Genomic DNA, 27560 nt, shown 5'->3' on the forward strand with positions numbered 1-27560 from the left:
GCTAATTGGTCAGAGCTTTCTGAGACAGAGTAAGGGTCTTGTTTTCTGGATTAGCATGTATTTCACTGCAGTGTAACATGAAGTTGGGACATTTATATAGCTTTTTTAATAGCTGTAGTAATTCTCAGATTAATAAATCAGTTTAAACTGCACCTGAACAGCTGTTTAGCTCAGGCATGAGGAGTAGGAGGATTTGATAGTTAGGTTGGCTTGAGGTTGGATCACATTCTTACCACAAACCAGTAGTACTTTTCTTTTTAACCAGACTACATAATGCTAGAAAGAAAAGAGCATTCGCCTCTGACTAAAATAAAAAACGCACTTAATCACAACATTTTTTTTTTTAAATCACAACTTAATGTAGGTGACGTGATCAACAGCACATCTTCAAGGTATTTACAGTACGTCAGTGTATTCTCTAAATAAGATTCTTCCATGTGGCTTCCATTATTCACTTTTCCATTGATGACCGTTTTATTTTTAATGTTCTTGTAAATGAAGATAAAGAATTAGTGGTTAGTCATTTTGCCTTATTTGAGTTTCTTAGATGTGTTTTTCCAGTGTTTAAATGAAGATAGATTCATGAATCATAAAAGACATATATAATCTGAATGAGATTCAGGTCTGTGTTTACAGTACATCCACCGTTCTTCAATGGTTTTGAAAACTGAATGGAAAATTAAAGCTGGAGAATTGGAGATTCGGTTTGTTTTATGCTCAAAAAAAGGGGACACAACACTACTTTTCTTGCAGGCATGGCGCTCCAAGCCAACTCCGCTGTGGCTTTTGTGGTTTTCTGAGAAGCCACATATTGACGCAGTCATTACATAAAAACGCTAAATTGAAACAAGGCGAACAACCGTCTTGTATTCCACCCTGCTGTTCTAACCCCTGAATAATTAGGTCAGTCTCTCACTTTCAGCATTCCTTATACTCTGTGGAGGACCACAAAACAACCAGGGGTGTGAATACCCCAGGAGGAGCAAGGTCAACTCCCCCCAGAATCAGGTCATCCCATGCAGGCTGAACAGAATGGCAGCAGCAAATTTGGCAGGGCAATTGCTCCATATTTTAGCCCACCGCACAACCAATCCTTTCAACATGATCCAAGCGCTGAATCTCTTCCCCGTAAGCGTACAGCGCGCTGCCTCAGAAGTCTGTCCGCCCGCCCTTGCATGCGCTCGGCTATTTGCGAGCTGTGAAATGCACCACTTCTCATTGAGCTCATTGTAAAAAGCTCAGCTATCTGATTTCCGCACACCTCCACACTCCACAGTCATTTACGGAGAACAATCCTCTCTCCTGAGCAGCAGCGGTTACGTAACCGTGGGCCCTCGCTCGTCGTAGGTGTTGAGTATAATGGCTCTGAGCAGTTGTTTTTGTTCAATCTAACACGGTCTGCCTCTCCATGTGTGAGGCTGGGTGGAGGCATTCTGTCGGGGCATGAAGGAACGCTTCCTTTGTCACCTAGACTCAGCAGGAGCTTTTTGGATGCAGATTAAGGAGATGGTTTAGAAGCTTCTTTTTTCTGAGGTTCTTTGGAGGTGAAGCCTTTTACACTTTCTCCGCAAGTAGCCAAACTTTCTTCTTTAACACTTTGCTCACAGTCGTATTTACATTCTAAAAAGAATTAAGGTGTGAGAAAAGTTAACAGTAGGCAATAAGATGGAAGAAGTCTAATTGCAACAGTGGTTCTCAACAGAATCTTGTTTTTCTTTTGTGTTTTTTTTATTAACTTAATCTTTTAAGGGTTTTTTTAACAGCACTATTTGGTCCGGTTAAAATGGACTCTCAATTCGGTCTTGATCCAATCCACCTATCAAATATACTTCTGATAAGGCACAGTTTAATCTGATATATCAGCCAAATAACGCTAATTATCACAGCTATGAACAAACACTATCTCTGCTCCACTCTGTTTACACATGCGGTCTGTGCAGCGTTCACTACTCACACTTTCCATTTAAAACACTGTGAAAGCGCAGCGTTTTAGCATTCAGTATTAAAGCAGCTTCACACTGCACAGATACAGTGTTGGGCACGTTACTTTGAAAAAGTAATTAGTTATAGTTACTCATTACTTCTCAAAAAAAGTAACTGAGTTACTAACGGAGTTACTCCACTATAAAAGTAACTCGTTACCAGCAAAAGTAACTATCGCGTTACTTTTTTATTATTCGCCCATCGAAAAAAAAAATCAATTATGTATTTACTATTATTATTAGAAAAATAACAAACGAAAATAAACCCAAAATGTTGACAAAAATATAATCTAACGAATTAAAAAAAATAAAAACGAAATTTTCCACACAACCAAAGAAAATTACTAAAACTTGTAATACTGAAAACAAACGGAAAAAACGGAAAAACGTGTCTGGGGATGAAATTAAACAAACCAAGCCAAGCGAAATATAATCAGAATTATGTTAATTAACACTAACATAAAAGCACAGAACTATTATTTAATTAAAATGATTTTTAAGAACAGCTACACACAATGCTGCAAGTCAAATGCGGAGGCGTTTCACGTGCGCCCAGAGCTACGTGATTATAACTTTTTTCATTTTTATTATAGTTTAATTTTATTTTGTTTTAATTTTTTCTGTTCAGTAAGTTTTAATTTGTTTTTAGAGTGGGCTTGCTAGTTTCTATTAGTTTTTACACATCTCATCAGAGAGATCAATCTAATAAACGTGAGAGAGAGAGAGAGAGAGAGAGAGAGAGAGAGAGAGAGAGAGAGAGAGAGAGAGAGAGAGAGAGAGAGAGAGAGAGAGAGAGAGAGAGAGAAAGAAAGAGATTTGCGTGTTTTGGTATGGGCTACTATGGGCTACTATGGGCTAGGTAAATGTTCTCACATACTGTATCTCCTGTTTCTCTTTCATCTGCCTGGCGCTCATATTGTAATCCCATACATAATTCTGCAGTTTCTCAGTGTTTTCTGTCGTATTTTGCGGCTAGCGCGAGCGCTTTACACAAGAACTAAAGGACCAAGAGGTGCCGCGCGGTCGGCACAACACCGCCCGCTGTACAACAGCGCTTATAAATAAATTAAACACGAAAATGAGGATATTCTATCAGTAATTTCAGTTCATTTTAGTTAGTTTTATAAACAAAAAATACAGTTCGAGATAGTTATGGTTTTTCCTTTTAATTTCCGTTTTTATTAGATTCAGTTAACACAAATGTTTTTTCACTTTCAATTTTCGCTATTTCGTTCGCTTTAGTGAACAATAATTGGTTACTTAGCAACATTGTGATTATCACACCAGAGCTTTATATAAAATAAAAATAGGAGCCCGATTTCGGGTCGGTCCTCGGGTCAGGTCGGGTTCTGGCAGAGAATCTAAGCTCTAAAAGAGAAAGCAGCAGCACCACAAAAACCGGAGCTGCTAAAAAGAGTTTAACGTCCTTTTAATCGGAACTTGGGCTGTCCACGGCAATCACTGAATTAATTAGAGCATGCAAATCGTCACAATTGTGCCTCACTTCACCACGCCAAACCACAGGCACAGCGGCCAGAAGCTCAAGTTCACCAAAGGAGGGGTTAACCAGGGCAAAGCGAAGTTAAAAAAAAAAAAAAAGTTCATAGAGCGGCTAAAGTAACGTGCAGTAACGGGGTGTCGGAAATGGTAACGGCGTTATAGTTACAGTCATAGTAATTAGTTAGATTACTCGTTACTGAAAAAAGTAACGGCGTTAGTAACGCCGTTAGTTTTAACGCCGTTACTCCCAACACTGCACAGATATACGCACGGGAACAGAGAATCTTCTCGCTATATTTCCTTTCTTACTTCCTCGCCAGATAGCTCTGACCAATCAGAGGACACAGCATGCTCGTGTGGTTTATTGGTGCGCATTTTGGTGTGTTTAGGTTTGTGCCTGTGCGAAACCAAACCAAACAGGGGGAGAAAACTCTCCAAGTAAACTCATCAATTGATCCGGACCATAGAAACCAACTATATGTGTGAAAATGCCCTTAGGCACTGTACAGTTGAGTTTTTGGTTGTTGATTTTGTTCAGTAAAGCTGCATGTTTCCTTTTTGCACTGAAACCTAATGGTATAAAATTGGTTCCACAGTATTTAGTGAGCTACCAAACTAAGTATTAGTTTGTTTGAGGTATAAAATATTGAGTTTTCTATTTACCTCATTTATTTTGTTCTCATTTACACTTATCTGACAATTCTTTAATGGTGGACACACCAATTTATTGGTAGAAGCTGCTCAAGTTGCTCAGTAAGTCTCCATAAAATTAACTAATTGTCATGAGCAAGATTTTATCTATTGCAGTTACTGAATTTTTATCTTAGATGAACTTGCATCCAGTATTTTATTGTTTATCCATGCCAAGTTCAAATCTTTCTTGCATTTGCTTGTAAAACTGTGAATAGACAGTAGGTGGAAAAGTAATTACTGGATTTTGTGAAGATTTAACTCAAGTTACATGTTGTTTCTTGTCCGCTTTACCAAAGATACACAGTGCTGTCAGTAGCATTCTAAACTCAGAGGAACACTGAGGAACACAGCAGAGTAAAAACAGTATTGCTGTCAGTGGTGCATAATGATTTTAAGGGGAAAAATATTACATAATGTTGCCTAATATTTAAACCTGAAAATTTACGATTTAGTTACAGTATATAAGGTGTGCCTGGGCAAGAAGAGAACAAACTTGTGCAGAATTCAACGAGGGAAAGACCAGATCTTCAGCACTTCTACTTTTATTAAGTTATGTGGAAATCTTTTTTACATTTTAAGAATGATAACCAGGCTTAATTTATACAAATGGTTGTGCAAAGAACCATTAATAAATTTTAAGTTTTTTTTTAAGAACACAAAATCATTTCTTCTGTATCTGGGAGCACAAACACACCAGACAGTTATTGGAGAGTGGTACAGAGCTTTTGTCAGACAGGCTTTGGTTTGGCATTTCAGATTGTTAAAAGCCTTGACCTTGGAAAAGCTGAGATTGGACTTCCAGTCATTTTCACTTTCAAAAACCTATTTTTTTATATATATATATTTTGCATTTAGCAGTTTTCTAACTTTTCCATCTTGTTCTAGCGTAATCATCTATTTGCAATATTTGGGGGCTTCTAAATTGATATGAAGTCAGTGGACGACAGTTATTAAGGTAATTTAGACGTGTTTATGGTAACGGCTCTGCACATTTGTGCACTGTCAAGAACTGTCATGCTACAAAACCCTTTGTCAGTATAGATACAGTACATGTTCAAATAGATGATGAATATAATAGTTTTTACAGTAACACTTTATAATAACTTATATTAATATACCATTAACTAAAGTTAATTTGTTAATACTAATAAATGCATTGGCAACATGCAATTGATAAACATTTGCTAAGTTTAAAATTCCCATTACTAGCAGTTTATTAAAGTTCAAATTCTAATGAGCTAATCATTTGTTAATTTTTTATTTGAATATCCATGCTGATGTCATGTGAACATTTGTTAATATTCAAATTCTGATGAACTAATCTACTGATCATTAGTTAAAATATATTAATGTAAGTTATTATAAAGTGTTACTGTTTTTACCATGGTAGAATCTCACTCATATGCTTAGTGCACCTACTAAAGGTAAAAAAAAAGAAAAAGTAGATGACCTCTCGTCCCTTAAGCTGCAACAGGAGAAGTTGAACCTTTCAGTGAACCATATCTGGTATTCATTGTAGCCTGTGGGGGAGCTCCAGCATTCCAGCCAGCCTCAGATATGTGTCCCTGTAGTTAGGATGGGTTTTGTCCCCAAAGTTTCTATTTAAAATAAATTATTAAGTTCTTCTAAAATTAAATAACTTCCTCAAAAAAAAAAACTTTCAGTGGAATTTTCTCCATAGTCATGTGAATATAAGGAAGGATCTCTTAGAAAAAAAGTTTAAACAAATCTCAATTTAAATAAAGTGTAATGGCTCTGGATCAGGTACATGAGCCATCCAAGAAAAGTGTATATTGAGATCTGCGGGGTCACTGAGTCCGCAGTACACTGTATGTCTCTGGTTTTGGTAGCGTGAGGATATACAGTATAAAGCAGGAATGAATGGGGGTGTATGTTTTGAGGATGGAGTACTGTTTTCTTGACCTACTTAGAACTTGGCAGAAGCAGGTCATGGCTGGGGTTACAACCAGATCATGTTTAATGTATGTGAGTGCTGAATGATGTTGTAGTGGGGGGTGTGTGTGTGTGTTTTTTTTTTCCTTGTCTCCTCCCATGTGTTTACTGTTTAGTGTCTTCAAGGTAAGCACGCAGGCCAGTCTTTGTTTTTTGTTTTGTTTTATTTTTTTTTTTTTTCATTTTTCGTGGAATATCGTCTTTACTGTAAAGTTGGGCAATATATTGTAAATTTTACTTTACATACAGTTATATATCTATTTTATACCATGTGATGAAAAGACAATACCATGCCTGCCAAGTTCTGTGTAATTCCAAAAAAGAATTGGTTGTTTAGTGTGGTAGTGGTTTTTGGTTTCTGGATGGATGACACTTTGTGTATATATATATATATATATATATATATATATATATATATATATATATATATATATATATATATATATATATATATATATATATATATATATATATATAAAGCTCTGGAAAAAATAAGACACCACTTAATATAATGAATTTCTTTAATTGTACCAAATTGGAAACCTCTGGAATGTAATCAAGTCACAAATTATCAAACCAAGCTGAACTACTAGAAGTGGCATAACATTATCTAAAAGCAGTGTGTAAGACTGGTGGAGGAGAACATGCCAAGATGCATGAAAACTGTGATTAAAAACCAGGGTTATTCCACCAAATATTGATTTCTGCTATAAATGCTCTAAATTTTAATATTTTTATTTGGAATTTGGGAGAAATGTTTTCTGTAGTTAAAAGAATAAAACAACAATGCTCATTTTACTCAAACAATTGCCTATAAATAGCAAAATCAGATAAACTGAAATTGTGTGGTCTCCATTTTTTTCCAGAGCTGTATATACTTTAGTAGTGTATTTTATTAGTATATTTATAGTCTGTTTATAACGTAGTCTATTTATACTGATTTTTATAAAGTCAAACGTCATCAGTAATAATTTCTCCTCACAGAAAAACATGGAGAAGGGGGATTTAGGGGCATTTTCCATAGAGTATTCTCTGTAGCTACAAGTTTTAGCAGAAATGTGAAGTGGACTTTTGCAATTAAATTTCCCAAACCGCGGAATTCACCTCCTCTCACTCCCTTTCTCTCCTTAATTTCATTTCTCTATTATAGTAAAAACGCTTTAATCACAACCCGCCCCTCCCGCCTCTGATTGGCGGGGTCGGCCACCGCTCTGCTTTGATTGGCTGACACGCCCCCGCTGGTCTGTACGGAGCGCGCGCTTCTCTCGCGCTGTGCTCAGTCTACGGAGCTCGTGCTGGAGGTACGTTGCTGCTACTGCTGCACGCGGATTGCTACTATATCAGCGGAGGAGCGCGCGAGGAGAGCGGAGCGCCTTTTCCCGCGTTTATATCTCTCTCTTATCTTCACTCCTGCGTGCGCGTGAGGAGCTGTGCGTGTTTATTATAATCTTCTGGAGGAGATTCTGCTCAGACTGCAGGAGACACTGACCGCGCTGAGGTGAGCTGCAGCTCGAGCCCTGTGTAATAGTGCTTAATTATTATTGAACAACACCGTTTATACTGTTTTATTCTACTAATAAGCGAAACAAGATTAAATTAGAAATTGTCATTTTATACTGTTAAATTATAATTATATGCAAGACTAGCCTCACTTGCACAGCGGTTTGTCTTCTTTTAGCATTTAACCATAATAAATTACTATTTTATCTATTTAATCCTAATAATAAGCGATTTAAGGTTGTTTAATTAGTAAAAATGTCATGTTATACTGTTAATTTATAGTTGTAAGCATGAGGAGCCTTTTCTAGCAGAGTAAGCTGTCTTTTGTTATTTTTAATAATGTTTATTTTAATAATATAGCTAACTACCATTGTATGTGATTTAATAATAAAATAAACATTTTAACGTTGCTTAATTGCACTTATACGTAACGTAATACTTTATACTCATATTAGGTAGTATTGTAGCTTAGATAATGCTGTTTATTTATCATAACATGTAGCTTCATATCTAACATTTCTACTATTTGCTCATGATGATGCATTGTGATGATGCTGTTTAATTAGAATGTGACATTTTATTTTGTTTAATCTTAATACTAGCTAAATTGTTTAATATTGTTAATTAATAACATTAAGCTATTTTGTTCTGTTTAATTATAATGGTAAACATATAATGCTGGTTAATTGGAATAATGCCATTTTATAAATTTATAATAAGCAAGAAGTGCATTTTAGCTATAGCTATAGTTTAATCCTAATAATAAAACAATTATGCTGTTTATTAGTATAATAATAAGATTTTTAATGCTGTTTCATTACATTAACAATATGCAACTCTATACTGTTTTCTAATGATACTATCATGCTTTTTGATGCTGTTTAATCATAATTATAAGTCATTATCATACTGTGAATTAAGTTCTTTTTTTTCATTTGTGCTGTTTATTCCTAATATTAAGACATTTTACATAATGTTATAATCTTGTGCTGTGGACCTTTGTGGGAAAACAAGTGTGTCAGTTAGCTAGCTGGCTAATCACATGAGCTTACAGGTTAAAAATGAAGTCTTATTGTAGTCTTTTCTGCTGCACTGTGTTTTCAATATTACTTTGTTTTCTTTTTATTATGTATTTGGGCTTCCTTTAATTAGTGTCGTATAGCACTAGAAAGCTAATATTGGTTGTTTGTATTCAGTGGTCAGCTGAATTATGAATCATTTTTGAAAAGTGTCCAACCATAAAACATACATTTGATAACTCAAATGTACAGGATACTAAGTAGCAGTCATTTGTTGAAGGTTTTATCAAGACAGATATAATGTATAAGACTATATGTGCTGTGTTGAGATTGTAAATATTGAATGTCGCTTCATATCTTCTCAGTTTGGCCTGAAGATGCAGTGTTTTGATTGTACTCTATATACAGATATTTGTGTGTGTGGTAGGGGAATGAGTACCCTCTTGTTAATTGTACAGAGTATTTTGGTCCACAGCTCAATGAGGGGCTATTTTTATCCACTACTACTCTACTAAGTGGATTCCCCCTTTCATGAAAGAGTCCACAAACACTCATGCTAATCTGTGGTAGCTTCACATCAGCTGCCTGGCCTGGCTGTTTGTCCATTAGCCTATCTGAAAGTTAATTGAAGTCTGTGTTGCTGGTGTTACGCTGGGATAAGACGTGTGTGTGTGTGTGTGTGTGTGATATTTATGGACTTTGGACCACAGAGAGATTAGACCCTCTGATACTGGTGTAGTAGCTACCAGGTGACTGTCTGGCAGGCCTTTTCAGCATGATACATTTACACTTGGTGGTAGTTTCAGTGAAACAGCACCTTCCCCTCCCCCAACACACTTAAGCACACACACATATGCAGATATATTTAGGTTTGTTTTTGTACCTTGTAAATGTGTAGGGGTCATACATGTGCCTCACATGATTAAATAATATTCGAATTCAATTCTAAAAGAAAGAGCCTAACCATAAGACTTTAGTAAACATTTATTTATTATTATTTTAATTTTAAACAGTGTAAAGCATAGTGTATTGGTGAACAGATTTACAAACTTGGGACCCTAATGTTGTGTTAAGAGTGATGGTGATAATTAGGATCAGATTAAAATTGGCAGGTATATGTATTTCTGAACAAATTACATTGGTTTCTTTATTAGGTAGAACAGTAGCTAGGATTTCAGCTTGGAATTGCCACTAAAACACTGTAAAACAATGACTTCTGTTGCATCCAAAGTCTCATACTAAGTCTGTGCTCTTTAATTCACTGTGGTTTTTAATGTTTTGTTGTGGACTTGTTATTTTAATGTTCCAGTAGTCATCATTAGTTATATCATAATAGGCTTTTCTGATCTCCTACTAAGACTCTCTTATTCAATAAACTGTGGCTTTAAGTGTTTTGTTGTTGATTTGTTGTGTTGATGTCCCAGCAATCATCACTAGAAGTATCATAGTAGGGCGGGTCTGTTTTTACTCGTCCACATCTTGTGGCAAGCTGAGATTCCTCCGAGTTAAAAAGTACTGTAAACAAGGAGGAGCTGTGTTTGCTTAGTTCCCTCTGAGCGCTTTTCAGCACCAGCTTCAGCCCAGCCTCTCCCATAGAAGTGTGGGAATGATTTCCTTCTTCATGTCATCACGATCATTTGTTGTCTTGAATGTCCTCCCTTTTGAACCCTAACTGACCCTCACGGCTAATCGTTAGCACCTCACGACACAGGCGTGAGCCTTTAACTTAGTAGCTTTTTATAATTGTGCAAGTGGCTACCACACCTTGAGGTGGAGGAGATAGGAATGCTACAATAGTACTGGCGCCAACACAGCTGTTTCTGCCAGCTTGTAATGGCTCTGTGGAGTAATCTTATGTGTGATGACATCAGCTTACTACTACTACAACTACTAACATACGAGCAACACTGATGTCTTATAAGCTGATGTATTTGTTGTGTTGCTAATACAGATAAATGTACTGCAGTATAACACCCTACTTGACTTAATCTTGGCAAGATTAGGGAAGTGTCAATTTCCATGTATCGAAGAGTTCCCCATTTTGGAGAAAGTCCCTTTTTTTACGTCACTTGTGACCACTACAGTCACGCAGATGATGATCAGCATGTGATTTCAGCCTAAATTTCCATTTCTAATAGAGGACTTTGCCTGTGTATAGTTTCTTAAGCTAAATATGGCTGATGCTGCTTCGTGGAAATAATCACAGCTAAAAATGAGTGTTCTGCAATTTACCAATTCTGTAGTAAAGTTGATTCATTACAACTAATGGTTGTCTATGATTGCTGGTTGCTTTGCTGGAGGAAAAATTCGACATGTGGCCTGGAGAGTGTTTGACACCTGCGACCAAAAAGCAAACATGTTCAGATGTCCGGCCTGTAACAGGCTCCGGCTGTGTTTTCTACTTTTATAGGATTAGTTTGTGCTGCAGCTGGCACTTCTCTGTGGGCTTGACTTGAAGCGAGGGCTCTGACAGCTTGCGCTAGCAAGGAGAGAGGGCAGTTCACATTTATTTGCATTGTGCCCTCAGGGCTAGCGCCTGGCCTTCCATACTAAGGGCTGAATCATTGTCTATGCTACCCTCTGGACAGATGCACTGGAGATCCTGAATGTTGGCTGCTTTCCAGAGGAGTAGAGGACTATAATGGTGGTCCCTTCAAGTTAACAGAATGCTAACAATGGACATGTGCTGATATATATATATATATATATATATATATATATATATATATATATATATATATATATATATATATAACTTAAATAACTCTGTACTCCTCTGCAGTAGCTAGCATAGTGCTTAAATCTTTAGCTTATTGTTCAGACTTTAGGGTAGACAAAAGTTTTCTTTGAAAAAACACTGGCAGCACTGGTGATTATGGTACACGTGTGCTTTGTTCGTTGACAGTATTAGCAATGAGGCGACACACTCTTGACATTGATTATTCTGCCGCTCTCTTCATCTCATTGACGTGGCTGGATGGCGGAACACATGCTGCAACAGATGCATGGGGGGGTGCAGTGCTGATCTTCAGCCCACCATTTTAATGCTAATATTTGAGAGAAGAGCTATGTGTGCACAACTCCTGGAAACCCCTCCTTCTTTCCCCCGCACACCCGCACTTGTCCGACCCTGGCACTTCCCTGGACGCCTGCAGCTAAATGCTGGTCTGAATAGGAGGGTGGCCATTGCGGCTGCCGATTGTTTTCAGGTCCCTGGGCGCCCGTGCCGGGACTGTGAATACCTCTATTGAGGGGCCCATGTGTCCTCTTGGGGCTCTTCCTCTCTCTCTCTCTCGCTCTCTTTCCCTCGTCTCCAGGAATCCGCCTGCTCGTGCTGGCACGTTGATGCTAGCCCATATGGTCAGGTGGTTTGACAAAACAGGAGGATGAGTACAGTACACACACATCTCTCTCTCTATTTTTTTTCTTTTTTTTTGACTCCGAGAGCGCCTGATGCAAAAGGTTGGAAGGGGCAGAAGAAGAGCTATGGGAATAAGGATGGGAAAAGAGGAGTTTTTTTTATCACCCCTGGCTAGAGCTGACCCCCTCACAGGACTCTCACAGGCTCAGCCAAGACACGTTTTCAAGTTTTCACAAAGAATCGCTCTTTTCAGAAGCACCGATTCGCATAGGTCAACACGTTTTGTTTGTGGAGCTACAGTAAATGGGTGCTCTGTGTTGTGTTGCCACGTGAGCCTGTAGCTTGGCAAAGCTCATTTTGTTCTTAAGCCACCATAAAGCATGTTATGCCAGTAGGGCGTCCGGCACTGTTGTGGTACAACCACGGATTAGAAAGTGTGCGTTTGTGTTCGCGATCATGTGCGGCGCTCTCGTGGCTGACACGGCTATAGAGTGGAGATTAAGCGAAACAAGCTTGTGGCAGACACAATCAAGGAAGGTGTATGCACATCAAGATTAATCGCCAGGATATCCCCACAGGAAGCCCCGCAAAGAAGAGTAATTTTCCACTCAACTTCCCTTAATGATTTCAGGGACCTTGTCTTTTACACAAAGGTAAACAAAAAAATCTTCACGTATCAAGGAGATGGGCTGGCATTACCAAAGCTTCCCATGGCAATCCCAAGCTTCTGGAGTTTTAGATTGCCATGGTATTGCCAGCTCTTCTTCTTGATATGTAAAGGTCCTGTAGGTTCCTGTAGGCTTTGAGGCTCCTCACAACATATTCTAATTTTGTCTTTCTTGTCTTGTGTCTATTGTCCGTCAACAGGACAAGATGCCTCAGACACCACCGTTTCCGGGGATGTTTGGGTCCAGTGGCTACAACAAGAACCTGTACCAGACAAAAGAGGAGGACTATGGGGGGCTGTATTACCATGAGAACAACCTTGTGTCCGGTTCTCTGGAGGCCCTTATTCAGCACCTAGTCCCGTCTGTGGCCTACTACCCTGATGTGAGGACACATTTCTCTTGATCTGCTCTTTTTAAAGAACAAAATAATACTCTGTATAGTCCATCAATCTTAATTATGTTTCCTATATCTAGTTGTGCATTAGCATTAGCTTCATTTACCATACATAATATAACCAAGTAGCCAAAAGGTCATTAAAACTGTATCACTACCCAATTCTTATAATTCTTTTTTCCTTTCAATCAACAGAGGACATACATCTTCACATTCTTGCTCAGTTCCCGGCTCTTTATCCACCCATATGAGCTCATGTCCAAAGTGTGCCACTTGTGTGTGGACCATCAGAGACTCAGTGACCCTCAGGCAGACAAGGTAATAGTTGGTTCAGGCCTGTATGTTATTAGACTGTTGCTAATAGACAGTGGATGATCACAAGGGGTTAGATGTAATGACTGGTTAGAATGACTTGAAAGAAGAAAACTTTGTTCTGTTCTAGAATGTTAGAGTAATACCAAAGACAGTTTGAAATATATATCATATATATATATATATATATATTATTTGATATTTGACCTCTAGGTGAGAATCAGGAAAATTGCACCCAAGATCCTGCAGCTGTTGACAGAGTGGACTGAGACATTTCCTTATGACTTCCGGGATGAAAGGATGATGAGGAGTCTGAAGGAACTCACGCATCGGCTTGGCACCGGGGATGAGGTGAGTGGTTCTTATTGAAATAAATATTCTGTTTCCATATCTGTTTAAGGATATAAGTGCAATAAAAACACCAAAAAAGCTCCTTAAACATATTCTCTGGTCAGTGATTTTTTTTGTATATCCATCCCTTTTTTATTTTATTTTCCCATTACCAACATCTAAAACAGATTAAAAAGTCCCTAAAACGCCAAAGATCACCTTCTGTATTTGTTAACTAGCAGAGGTGTTGTGCACAGCATGCAGGGTAAAGCAAGAGTCAGTTTCTTGGGGGATGGGGGAGCGACTTCTTCAGTCCCAAAGCAGTTTGTCGAGTCTGACAAGAGGAGGGAGAAGAAAGCTCTATTGTTCTGCGGCTTTTGTCTCCCCTGGTGCTCTTCTACGGGCTGCATTTAAATAGTTCTATTAGCGCTGACTCGAATGTCACTGGCTTAACGTTTATGTTCCCAAAAGAGAAAGCTTTTTTACCGCTGAGGAAAAGAAAAAGGGGGTCATCATGTCATCATTTCTTTTATTTTATTATTTTATTTGACTTTTTTATTTTATTTTTTTATTTTTTTACTGATTTCTTGCTTGTGCTTTTTGCTTGTTCTTTTTTTTCTATTTTTCACATTAAAAACACTGGACAGGTAGTAAACTACCCACTGTGGCTCTGTTCTATTCTTACTTTTTTACTTTAATTGATTTAATATTTTTAAGGACCATCAGTTCCACGCAAATTGGTTTCTTCAAACTGCCAGCTTTCAGTGTTCTGTAGTCAGATGTCCGAGCTGGACCCCTTCCCCCCCTTTTTTCTCCACTTAGCTGAGCTGTTATTTATTTCCCTCAACAGCAAGAGTGCTTGATTTTGAGCAGGGAGATGAATGAATTAAAAAAGATGTACCAAAGTCTGCTGCAGATCATATGGTTTCATGCATGCAGGTTCAGTCAAAGCAGTAGCCTGAAAGCATCTACACTGTGTTCCAAATTATTATGCAAATAATATTTTCTCAGATTTTCCAAAATTACCTATATGAATTGCAGTTATTGTAATTTTCCAGTCATCAACTATTATAGTACAATTGAAAGATTTTTGAACAAACTGCCAATGATAACAGTATAATAAAAAAAAAATAATACACTCAAAATGCACTCAAAATGCATGTTCCAAATTATTATGCACAGCAGAGTTTTCAACCTTTTCATTTTTATGAAGAACAAAAAAATGGTCATTTGTGAAATTATAAGCATTAGCAAGTTATTACAAACTGAAATCAAACAGTTTTCCAGTCAAAACTTTATTCTAGGTGATGTTACATTTGCACATAGGACCCCTTGTTCGAAAGGATCTTCTGAACTCTCTAGTTCATTGAATTTGTCAGGTTTTGGATGGTATCTGCTTCAATTGTCTTGCATGAGGACAGAATACCCTCCCAGAGCTGTTGCTTACATGTGAACTGCCTCACGCCATCCTAGACACTCCTTTTGATGATGCTCCAGAGGTTCTCAATGGGGTTGTGGTCAGGGGAGCATGGGGGCCACACCATAAGTTTGTCCCCTTTAATGCCCATAGCAGCCAGAGATGCAGATGTGTTCTTTGCAGCATGAGACGGTGCATTATCATGCATGAAAATGATCTTGCTGTGGAATGCACGGTTCTTCTTCTTGAACCATGACAGGAAGTGCTGTTTGAGAAACTCCACAAACATTATGGAGGTCATCTTTACCCCTTCAGGGATCCTAAAGGGCCCGACAATCTCTCTCCCCATGATTCCAGCCCAAAACATTACTCCACCTCCTCCGTAGCTTTGTTTGCATGGGGTGTCCATCAACCAGCCATCCACCACTCCATCCATCAGGATCATCGATTGTTGCACGGCACTCAACGGTGAACAAAACAGTTTTGAAGTCAGTCTTCATGTATTGTTTGGCCCACTGGAGCTGTTTCTGCTTGTGTGCAGTGGATAGAGGAGGTCGACAGGATGGCTTATGCACAGCTGCAAACCTCTGAAGGACCCTGCATCTTGTTGTTCGGGGGATGTTGGAGGCACCAGCAGCTTCAAAAACCTGTCTGCTGCTATGACAAGGCATTTTTGCAGCTGCTCTTTTAACCTGTTGTAATTGCCTGTTGGAAAGAGTCCTCAATTTTTCCTTATCAGCACGTACACGTGTGTGCTCTGAGTCAGCTACATACTTCTGGATTGTGCGATGATCATGATGAAGTGTCTTGGCAATGTTGATTGTAGTCATGCCTTGACAAAAACACTCCACAATTTGTTGCTTCTCAGCAGCCGACACATCCTTTTTCTTTTCCATTTTGGCTTAAAATGTAGGCTGCTTAATAATGTGGGACAGCCTTCTTAAGTAGTCTTGCTTTTAATTGGACACGCCTGCCAAACTTATTAGCACAGGTGTCTGCAATTGCTTTCAGTGATATAAAGAGCCCTGACACACATCACCATCAATGAGTTTAACTGACAAACAAAAAAAATCTTATTTTATCACTCCTAAACACTTTTTGCATAATAATTTGGAACACAGTGTAATGACTGATGAACAGCAGGGGTCTGGTTAGGATGGACAGTTAAAGATGAAGGACATGCATCCATCAGTTTATTGAAGTGAAAATAAAGCCTCTAGAAAAGCAAAAAAAGGAGGAAAAAAGGAAAAACCTTTCAATCAATCTTCTGTGACTTTTCTAATAAGTAGATGTGTGATGATTGATCCAGTTCTTCCTGACCTGGAGGATCAATGATTTTCAGGGCTGTAGCTTAGATGCTTTCTCTTTCTCAATCAGGAGAATGAGGGCAAGTGATGAGCACTGGTTGTTTAATGGATTGGGCACACACAGCCAGAGAGAAAAGCAAACAAGTGAACATTTTATGTGTGTGTTTTTTTTTTTTTTGGTTTTTTTTACTAAAAACTCCACCTGTGGCCAATCAATGTTCCAGTCGAACAAAACGCTTCTTTCTTTTTTAACCTTTAGTTCTGTTCTTGGCATAAGTGAGATAAACGTAATCTCTGCATTGCACTGTAAGTCATGTCGCCTGTCTAGCAGATCTATATCTGTGACTGCACGGACATGGTACTGTCTGTTAGCTTAAATAATGCCTTCATTCACGCCATACATCAAGTAATACGCCTGTGTTGTCCATTACTGTGCACTGTCTGGTATTTTCTCCTCTCTGAACTCTCTGTGAACTGTTTGTCCTGAGCTAAATAGCATTAGGTTCTTTGTACAGCAGGTTGCTGGCTCTAGACTTGACCAGCGATTCGCTGCAGCCAGATGCACATAATAGACAATGCCTGTATTTAGAGCATCTTCAGGTCAGCATGGTGCATATTTAATGTACTCTTCAGTGCTAGCAGTACAGCAGAACAACAAGGGCCCTCTTGATGCATGCAGTTTGCAATTACGCTAACTGCCTGTACGCTATATGTGGGCGACCAGCAGCAGAAACCAAAAATTTTACACTACATGGCAGTACAGCTGGTGTTTGGCTGCTGCGCCTAGAATAGACACTGAAACATCTGCCTCCAGACCACAGCGAGGTCTTCAGGCCTTCAGACTGCTTAGACTGTCATTATGCATGTGGTCAACTATATAGGGAAGGCGGAGGCCAGCGTAACCGAGCTCCAGCCAAGCTCTGTGATCTAGGCACAGGCCTGACCTGCGGGTTGAGTGCACATTTGGTCGCCTTTTGCACAGGCCATGTTTACTGCAGAGAGTGCAGAGCAAGTTCTACACGTTCTAAAGAGTTCTTCGCCCCCTCAACCCTTCACCCTTTTGCTGGGCGTGAGGCATGTGCCAGCGAGAGCTGAGCTCGGAGCTCATACTGAGGTGCTACCACGAGACCGGCTGTCACGTACATCCATGCCAGGGTTATTGGGTGGAGACGAGACAGAAGAGGCTTTCTTTCTACCAACAACAAACAAGCGAGGAGGCTCCCCACTGCTTTAAAATGTCAGCCAGTTATCTCCATGAATTGTTTCTAAAATTAAACACTTCATCCCTTGTTCCTATTTGTGGAGGGACAGAAGCTTCTCCATATGGAGGCTTTCAAAGGGGCAACAGTTGAGAACCCTTTGATCTTTTTGATCCTTTGCATGTTGGCCTCATCTGTACAGAAGAAAATGTGTAGAAGTAACAAACACAGGTAAAATCAAACTGAAAGCAGCAGTTTCTGAGATTTTAAAATATTAAAAATACTTTAATGTGTTAAATCTGTGCAAATACACAATCTCATCTTCTTGTATAATCTACATCTCTAAAACCTTGAAACTTACAGGCTTTCATGGAATAATAAAGGTTTTAACTGCAAGTAAATTATATAAAAGGTCACATTTCACACACAACATACTATACAGTGCCTCCCTATGATATATATCGAGTACAAGTTCCTGTGGGACAAGGCAATTTACTATAGCTCCTGGCCTGCTGGGTCATGGAGACACTGCACAATCTCCTATGTCATTACGAGCTCGTCACAGGATTGATTGATGGGCTACCTTTCAATTTCCCATGTGCCTGTCCAGAGCATATGAGAACGAGAGATGAAAAGAGCTGGCAGCTGGCTGCGTTTTTCTACTTTTCACATCCATCACTAGAAATGTTAGAAGAGCAAACTCCAGGCTGTGGTTGTGATCCCGGTCCTAAATTCCAAAAATTAGATTCCCACAGAACTCCCCCGACTGGTCCGTCAGCCTTAACAAATGGGCCTTGCTGAATAAGCTGATTCAGAACCAATTGAAAGCAGTTCGCAGAGCATGTTTACAGAACCTGCTATAGGCAATCTCTACCTGGCTGCCACGGCAGACAGACAGGATGTGGATATTTGAGGGGCCTCAAATTTCCGCATCTCTTTTTTTAGTGGAGTCAATGTTGAGAAATAGGTCAAACCACTGCGCTCCCAGTTGTTATGCAACTGCTGTCCTGAACCATGTCAGCCTCTTGTTGTTAGATAACACTGGACTGGTGAATGGAGTTATGAGGGGAAGTGGGTGGCCTGCTGGACCAAGGCTTCTATTAGGAGGTCTATGAGGGGCAATGGTGGCGAGCTCTGCTCTTTCATAACACTGCAGCTGAAGCTCTTTACGTAATCCACTCTGGACCCTGTTTCGGACACTGTCAGCAGAACTTTCGCTTTTTGCTTTTATGCTGCAGTTCTGACCAAACAAGTGAAATGACTCATTTGGACACATTTGGTGTCTAAAACCTTCCATCTTCCATCATTGTCTTTTTTTTTTTAAGCAAATTGTGTGGTGTCACCACACACTTGTGGGAAGATTATGTATGGATGATTTCCTCATCCTTATCTTCTCAGCAGGACACATCCACATCAGCATTCTTCCAGTTAATCATTACACTGTAATGACCTTGTTTGAAAGCTCTGAAATGTGGTTGTAAATCCTAGTGCTAATGTCTTCTGTTTGTCTTTCTTTTTTTCTTCCTTCTTCCGTTTCTCTGTCTTCACAGCTTTATCGGAAAACAGTGCAGCAGATGACGCAAGCGCTGATACGCAAGCTCACCGCAGTCAGTCAGTATGAAGAAGCCCTGGCGAAGATCAACTCCACAGCGACTGACAGGCTAACAGTTTTGAAAACCAAGCCACAGTCCATCCAGAGGGACATCCTAACCATCTGTAGTGACCCTTTCACCCTGGCTCAACAACTCACACACATTGAGCTGGTGAGAGAACATTCTTCAGTTTCCACACCTCCCTCACTTCCCTATGCTTCTCTCCTACGCGTCCAGTCATAACAGTGATGTTATGAACAATGAAGTATTGACTTCTGTGTGTGTAGAACAAAATATATATTGATTTTGTCATTTAGACGGACTGTTTCTGACTGGTTTCAAGGTGACCGTTGCAGGCTTTTTGACTGATGACTGTTTTTTTTGTTTGTTTGTTTTAGGAGCGACTCAGTTACATAGGACCTGAAGAATTTGTCCAGGCATTTGTACAGAAAGACCCTCTAGACAATGAGAAGGTAAGACCAACCTCCAAAAGATATCAAAATATTTATTTTGCTACGCTTCCATTAAAAAGTCCCAGAGAACCACAAATGGAGAGCCCAGACAAATCAATAAGAACAATATTTGTTATACGCTAGGGTCAAAGCAGTGTCACCTTTTTCACACGGTGAACCGCAAACATTCCACTCACTACGTCCTTCACAACCAGTGGATTTCTTTACAACAGCGTCCTTTATGTCTGAGCTTTAGCGCCACAACCCCCATTTGAAGTTTGGAGATTTCACTCAGCCCCACCACGTTGTCTGAGAATGCTCAGCGGCGTCCGGCTGCTAAGCAACGGCCCTGTGGCATGCCGCGCTGGCACGTCTACGTCTTTGTCGACATAGCTGGTCTCTCTTAAGTCCTCGTCCTCAGACATGCCTCCATGTGGTTGTCCATCAAGCAGGGAGATCAGGTCAGACTGGTCTTTGGTCAGTGTGTGGGGGGAGAGCATGGTCAGTCAAGAAGAATGCGAGGAATGAGAGGGAGACAGAGTCTCAAGCGTTTAGATAGCGATTCTACATGAATGGACAATGGACACCACCCACAGAGTGGTGGGTTCTTCTCGCTGGCTGAGGCTCGGATTAAGTGCTTTTAAAAGTGTTTCATGTCATAAATCATGTTGATTCTTTTTTAAGTGGGTCATTTAAATTATATCAAATTATTTAGAATAATTAAAGCAGTCTGTATGTTTTGGAGATTGCGAAAGCATGCAGAATTTTTTAATGCAGGATAATGTAATTGCTGTGTAAAATTTATGTTTATGTTTGTTCTGTTCATTTCTGTTCAAACAAAAAACGTCTAACAAATCTACCAGACCACTCTGATTTTAGAATTAATACAGCTCTGGAAAAAAAATAAGAGACCACTTCAGTTTCTCAGATTTTGCTATTTATAGGTATATGTTTGAGTAAAATGAACTTTGTTGTTTTGTTCTATAAACTATAGACACCATTTCTCCCAAATTCCAGATATTGGCAGAAAATTAAAAATGGCTGAAATGACAAAAAGAGGCAAAGCTTTCAGACCTCAAATAATGCAAAGAAAATGAGTTCTGAGATCAATATTTGGTGGAATAACCCTGATTTTTTTTCACAGTTTTCATGCATCTTGGCATGTTCTCCTCCACCAGTCTTACACACTGCTTTTTTCCTGCTGTTTATTACATGTTGCAAGAATCGTCATATCAGGAAACAGATACCATTCATTAGGATATTATCTCCCCTCCCCACTCAAGATTACAACTGCTTAGTACTAAAAGCAGCTATCTTAAGGACTGCTGCTTAAATTTCTAAAACTGCTTGACTAGAGATAAAATTTTTTCTTAAATAACTGGAGTATATAGTATACAGTGTATTCCCTTTAGCTTGGCTATACAACTGTCTGAATTTTGTATTTTGCACTTTAGCCAACTAAAGCTGTGTTGATAACCTGTAAAAAAAAATGTTTCTACAGAGCCGTTTCAGCGATCGCAAGAAAGCCAGCAACCTGGAGGCGTACGTGGAGTGGTTCAACAGACTCAGCTACCTGGTAGCCACAGAGATCTGCATGGTGAGTGCATTTTATTACGACAGTACTCCCCTTCAATTACCTGTGCAATTATGCCATTAAACCTGTCAAAATAAGGTGTAATTACAAAGTGCATAAGCGTCAAAGACTCTACCCATTTGCTGGAGGTTTTGCCAGGCCAGAGGGAATTACTAATGTCTAATGTCTTGTAATTAGCATGCAGAAAATGATTTTTTGCGCTCTGACTTATTAATAATTATATTTCTTTTTTCAGCCGGTGAAGAAAAAGCATCGGGCCAGAGTCATTGAGTTTTTCATCGACGTGGCGCGAGAGTGCTTCAACATTGGCAACTTCAACTCTCTCATGGCCATCATTTGTAAGTTGCTTTAGCTTCTACTATACCTAGAGAAAGCCTATTGTTACCCACAAATCTGTGTGAATAATGAAAACTGCTTTTCGGCAGGATTGTGTGTACTTTTTTTAATCCTTGCTCTGCCGCCTGCAACAAAGAAAAGAATCCCAAACTGTTGCAGATCAAATGGTTTAGCAGCACGCCTCTTTTTTTAACCCACTATTGGATGTTTTTTTGTGTTTTTTTTTCTGAAGGTAAATGTACATTTTTGGAAGTTTGAGAGTCCCTGTAGATATAAAAAACAGAAATTTAGATTTTGACTTTTGGTAACAAACTGATCAAATCAGAGAGAGAGAAACATTGCTTCATCATGATTAATGTAACAAAAATGCTCTAACTGCACAAAGCTACAAATAAAAAAGCACTGTTTTAGTAAGTTTAAGCAACAAGAACACAAGAAAATAGTAAGAATATAAACTACTTAAATATATATTTACATATTTTTGGACATAGTTTTTTTTTTATTAGTGACCCACTTGCATACATTATTTTAAAGACAAACAAACAAACAATAAGGTACAGTGTGGTATGCTAAGTTATAGAAAGCTGTAATAACCAAAAAAGTCCTAAAAATGTCATTTGTTTATTTATATTTTATTTTTAGACTTTTTTTAATGAATAATCCATTTTAAAAATCCACACCCCAGTTCAGCTGCAGTACAGCTTTCTGTTATTAGCTGTTCCTGGAGCCCAGCTCCACGTGTCAGGCGGTGTAGGCGTATGGTGAACAGGCAGGGGAGGCAGCAGCTGCACCGGCACAACGGAGCCGCCGCCCGCAGGCAGATGGTCAGAGCTGACCAGTTCGATAGAGAGGAGGGAGAGTCTGGGAGAGACAGTAAGAGAGGGAGGACAGAGGATTGGGGGTAGAGGGGGGGTGGTATGGAACCAGCTGTCCCTCTCCTGGTCATTCCCTGGAGGCGAAAGCTCGGCAGGCCAGGGCTCTTACACAAGCCCTCTCTCCCAGGAGATGCAGGGCAGATATTAAAGTTGCCACAGGAGAACAAACAAGTCATGGGAAAGGCTGAGAGCTGCTGGGCCACGTTTGTTTGGTGGCTGGGGGACATTGTGCACATTGTGCGGGGGTGAAAGGGGTGCGAATAAGCACGTGGCCAAGGCTGGAGCATCATTCGCACTATTGTCACAGATAGTGGTGTCTCAGAAGACATCTGAGCCTCACACCTGTCAGCACTGAATGGCTTTCTTTTGTAAAGCTTCTTGATGTGTTTGTAGATGGTATCTGCGCTTGCTTACGATGGTTGAGCTGGCTTTGTCTGTGACAAAAGAATCGCATTGCTGTTCTGAATAGTCAGCTTATGGTTGGCGCCATAAGAAAACAGGACAGTCTTTTTTAGTTGTCATGTTATTTGGAAAAAAAATCTGCAATTTATAATTTCATTACCAGATATTTAAAGCAGCAGTCCTTAAGATTTTGTCATTTAAATTGAAATCATTAATATTTCTCAGAAGTCAGAGTCAGAAAAGGGACATAATGTAACATTAGTATAAAATTGTATTAATGTACTTCTGCAACCATCCCTCCAAAGCCAAATATGTTCATTGTAAATACAAAAAAGTGGTCTGGTAGGTTTTTAGGTTGACAAGCTCCTAAAATCACTCTATATATTTGTTCTTAATAAAAATTGCAACACAATTTTTGTCACAAAACCACTCTTTTGCATGATAGTGGTCTCACTAGAGAGACCTCTTAATCCATAGATCCCCTAAACTTGCAGACTGTTGCTTTAATAAGATATTTCCTATTTTTCTTCTGGTATAATAACGCCCATTTTAGGTGTTTTTCTAGTAATGTTACTCTGATTACTCTTATAGGCTTTCTTGGTTTTCCATTAGACAAAATAAAAAATCATTGTTTTAAATGAGTAAACTAGGGACCAAAGAATGAGGTGTAAACCATTTGTAGCTAGCCATTTTAAAATCTCTACAGTAATCAATACAGTAGTGGTTACATTTGTTTTTATCTGACTCCCAATAATGTAGGCTTTTGAAATGGTAAACGTTCCTTGTATTGACGGCAGACGAAAGAATGTAGCTAGAGCTGTACCATCACTAGCTACAGTACATTTTGAATGAAAACTGTGGTAGTGATAAAAAAGAACCTAAATGTGAGCACCATAATTGGTATTACCATCATGCAGTGGATAAGGACCATTCATTTGACCCAAAAATGACCCCAAACTGACAACTCTGTCCTAAAAACAGTTTGTCCCCACACCCTCAACAGAGCCCAAAACACCCTTCTCATGACAGCCAAGAGATAATCTACAAACAGTACACTCTCCACACCCACAGTCGTCACTCATCCATCAGATAAAGGCTGTTGAATGGTTCTTGTTTTGGTCATCACCAGAGGGATCAGCGCTGCAAAGGGAGTTTGATCAGATACCCCTAACGCTGCAGTGACCTCATTGCTCTACTACCACTGACCCCTCCCTCGCTATAGTGAGCCTCAAAGTCATATGCAAACCATACTGTTAGAGAGAAGTGATGCGCCCACTAATGCTATTGTTCCCTCAGACCCGTGGGCCCAGCGCCTGAGAAATTGCAGCTGTAGCAGTAAATGGTGGGTGGTGGGTGTTGGGTGTTGGGTGTTGTCCACTGCTGACCTGTGTTTATATGTGTGTTTTTTGTTTTTTTTTTCTGTCTTTTTTACAGCTGGCATGAATATGAGTCCTGTGTCGCGGCTAAAGAAGACTTGGGGAAAAGTGAAGACTGCCAAGTTTGATATTCTGGAGGTATGCATGTAGGCGTTTTTTGTTACAAACATCTACATTTTTAATATGATTCATATATTAACAGTGCTATTGTGCTGGTTGGTGAATATACAGTATGTGTCATTAAGACAGGAGGAGTTAGCATGGATAGCATGTCTTTGAGAGTGAGCAAAAAATAGGAACACAACAATGGCAAGCCACTAAAGATATGGTGCAACAGCACTCTCCCATCAAACCCATGAAACTAACTGCTGCTGTGATGCTGTGCAAGTGGCCTGTTAGTTTGCCATTATTCTGGTGACTCATGCGTGCATGCTTGCTCAGCCCCCGACAATATGGAGACCCATTCATTCCAATTAAACCGTCCGTGGGCTGGAATTACCGCTCATATGCCATTATCATGCTGAAATACAGTAATCCTGCCTTTGAGTGGGCTTGACAAATGTTTAGGAAACAGCCGAGTGATGCTTGAAGTCCTGAAAGGTCATTTAGGACTTTTCTGTGAAGTTCTTCCAGACAGTCTGAAACGAGTCTACGAATGGTATTATCAGTATTATCTAGCTTTTTGCTTAGTCTCTAGGCTTGCAAAGGCAGTGAGGTGGATAATTGCTTAGTGAAAAGTAAACCTCCACCACTTAACACCCCCAACAACAACCCCCCCCTTCCTTCTTTCTTCTTGCTTTATTTTCTTTCTTTTTTTCCCCCCACTTTTCTTACCCTTAACCACAAGTTTTTTTGTTTTTTGTTTTGTTTTTTGCTCAGAAGTTTTTATCTTTGGGGCTTTTAAGCATTTTTTTTGATGTTTAAATACTGTTTCCAGTATTTCTTGCCAGTCAAGTTTTGAGGGAGTTGCAGCCTTTCTGTGTTCTCTGTAGACATTAGAAGGTAGGAGACAGTACAAAAGAAGCTTCATCCTCCTCCCCCTTCTTTCTCCATGCACTCAGAGATCTAAGGGCTCGGAGATTAAAGGGCTCAGGCGGCCCCTCGTGTCCCCCGTAGAAGCCTCGTGAGTCAAAGCTGCAGGTGTTGCCCACAAATCTTTAGAGGAAGTTTGACGAATTTCTTTTTATTGTTTCACATTGAGCACACATTGAGCTCGTTCCCATAGCTTTACGGAGGTCTCGACCGGGTCCTGTACCCAATTACACGGTCTATATGGTGTTACAGCAGGGTGTGTCAGATCAGATTGATGTCTGATGAAGGTGGTTGGAAATGCCTGGCCTTGTCCTGAGGATAGGCAGCTTGATATAGAGTAGAAGGATCAGCTTACTTGGTTCCCATGCAAAAAAGTCCCCAAACTGCATTGTTTGACAGTGGTGACTTTTTTTTTCAAAAGGGGTTTTAGATTGTAATTTAAGCTTTTTGCTGTGAAAGCATTTATGAGAAACGTGGAATGTGTTCCTCTGATTATATAAAGCAATACATTTTGTGTTTTACTGTCTTTCATCTTCTCTATCTTTCTTTTTGTTTGTCTTCAGCACCAGATGGACCCATCCAGCAACTTCTACAACTACAGGACAGCGCTACGTGGGGCCACTCAGAGATCTATTACTGCTCACACCAGTAGAGAGAAGGTATGTCTGTCTGCTCTGAAGTGTCTAGATTGATGAAGTCTAGAGTCTGGAGTGTTCTACTTACTCTGCAGGTTTTTCTTGTTTCTTCAAGCCTTTTAGGCTTTTGATCTACTGGGCATCGTCACACTAATACTGAGAATTTACTGTGTATTTACGTAACCATCCACATGGCTAAACTTGTTATGAGAAAACTCTCTTTTGAACTGTTTGACGCAAAACTGGCCTCTGTTAAGCATCCAGCGTGTAAACAGGATTGTGTCTCGAGTGATAAGAGCACGTTTTGATTACAGCGACACGGAGGACGATCTTATCAACTGTCTGCTCTTTCAACCAGCTGGAAAACGACAGCTCTGGTGGGAGCACGGACACTGTGAAATGTCCAAAATGCTTGTTTATCAGTGCCATCAAGAAATTGCACTGTTTGCACCAAACAGGCATCTGAGCTCAGCTTTGGTCAAGAAAGTTACATAATAGAGGTTCTGAAGCTAAGGGGCGGACGGGTTGAGCCGAGCCTTAAATGGGTCAGGCTGTGGTGGGCGAGACGTCAGAGGGGACGTGCTTGTTGCTTCCTCCTCAAAAAATACGTTCTGTTCTCTTTTGGAGAAACATGGCTTCAGGCCAAACTCCCAGAAAGTTCCTACGTCCCTACGTCTCTTCTGCCCGCGAGTGACCCAGACCATACTGGCCCCAGTTATCTGGCCTCCAGTAAGACCACTCAACATAGCAGACGTGCTTTCAGAGAATACGCAATGTTCTGTCTAACTGACCTGACCTTTTGAGTCTTTTCTCTCTAAGAGGACACTAACCTCGAGTGAGGATGCTCTGGGAAGACGTCCACTGTCTCTTCGAGACGGAATGTTCTCAAGCAAGTCTGGAATGTTCAACTCTCCTACCCTGTTGAATGGGAGTGGGGGTGTTTGTTGACAGAGTTCTCCCAATGTGGTCTCGCTTTTTTTCTCCCTCCTCCTTTCAGTAGTGACGAGGCTGTATCTTTGTTTTCCTCAAATTAAGTCTGTTTTGGTTTCGGTTATCACTGTCACTCTAGGGACGTCCAGGAACAAAAATAATTCAGCTTGTTGTCCCAGGACCAGGATTTCCAGTATAAACAACTCAAAACGCAACTACAGAAGCACTTTCAGTTTCTCTAATTTGCTTTAAGCTGTTGCTTAATTTGAATTTGGATCATTTTCACACCCATTGTGTTTATATTTATAAGCAAGGTACTTTTACGCAGTTGGGCGGTTGTTGTTTTTGTCTTTTTCCGTATGTAAAGGCGTCAGAGTGCCTATATTTAGGGAGCTTGTTGTTTTGCATTTTGCACAGAAACAGAGCTTAGTTTAGGAGTTGCGTGACAGCTGAGCTCTTTGTCTCACACACATAGTGACCGCCTCCTCCCATCAGTCATTGTAATTGCTGGCTAATGTGGTAGATCCTGTTGTGCTTTTTACAGAATGTACTAGTGCTTTAAAGGTTAATGATGTCAGCATGTAATTCTCACCTGCACCTTAGGCTACTCCTATTAGCCTCAAGGTTCATTTGACAGTAGAGAACTTGCTTGCTTTACTTGCGGTTGTGTTTTTGCAAATCAACACAACTTCGCAACTTCT

The 27560-nt window shown here is 39.7% G+C and overlaps 1 protein-coding gene across 2 annotated transcripts in view; it reads left to right on the forward strand.

The window, feature by feature from the left end:
- The window catches only part of rasgef1ba (RasGEF domain family, member 1Ba), a 153205-nt gene that overhangs the window by 119397 nt on the left and 6248 nt on the right, over positions 1-27560 (forward strand). The window contains exons 1-10 of one of the 2 annotated variants that reach the window (XM_007250477.4): positions 7403-7626; positions 12876-13058; positions 13266-13388; positions 13596-13733; positions 19186-19398; positions 19626-19700; positions 21181-21276; positions 21509-21611; positions 24321-24400; positions 25858-25953. In XM_007250477.4, coding sequence (XP_007250539.3) covers positions 12882-13058; positions 13266-13388; positions 13596-13733; positions 19186-19398; positions 19626-19700; positions 21181-21276; positions 21509-21611; positions 24321-24400; positions 25858-25953 — 1101 coding nt within the window. In that variant the 5' untranslated portion in view covers positions 7403-7626; positions 12876-12881. Of the gene's footprint in view, positions 1-7402; positions 7627-12875; positions 13059-13265; positions 13389-13595; positions 13734-19185; positions 19399-19625; positions 19701-21180; positions 21277-21508; positions 21612-24320; positions 24401-25857; positions 25954-27560 lie in introns of those variants that run through there. The other variant, XM_007250476.4, reaches the window with a different exon arrangement.

The sequence above is a fragment of the Astyanax mexicanus genome, chromosome 22 (assembly GCF_023375975.1).
Source record: "Astyanax mexicanus isolate ESR-SI-001 chromosome 22, AstMex3_surface, whole genome shotgun sequence".
In the NCBI taxonomy this organism is placed as follows: Eukaryota; Metazoa; Chordata; class Actinopteri; order Characiformes; family Acestrorhamphidae; genus Astyanax; species Astyanax mexicanus.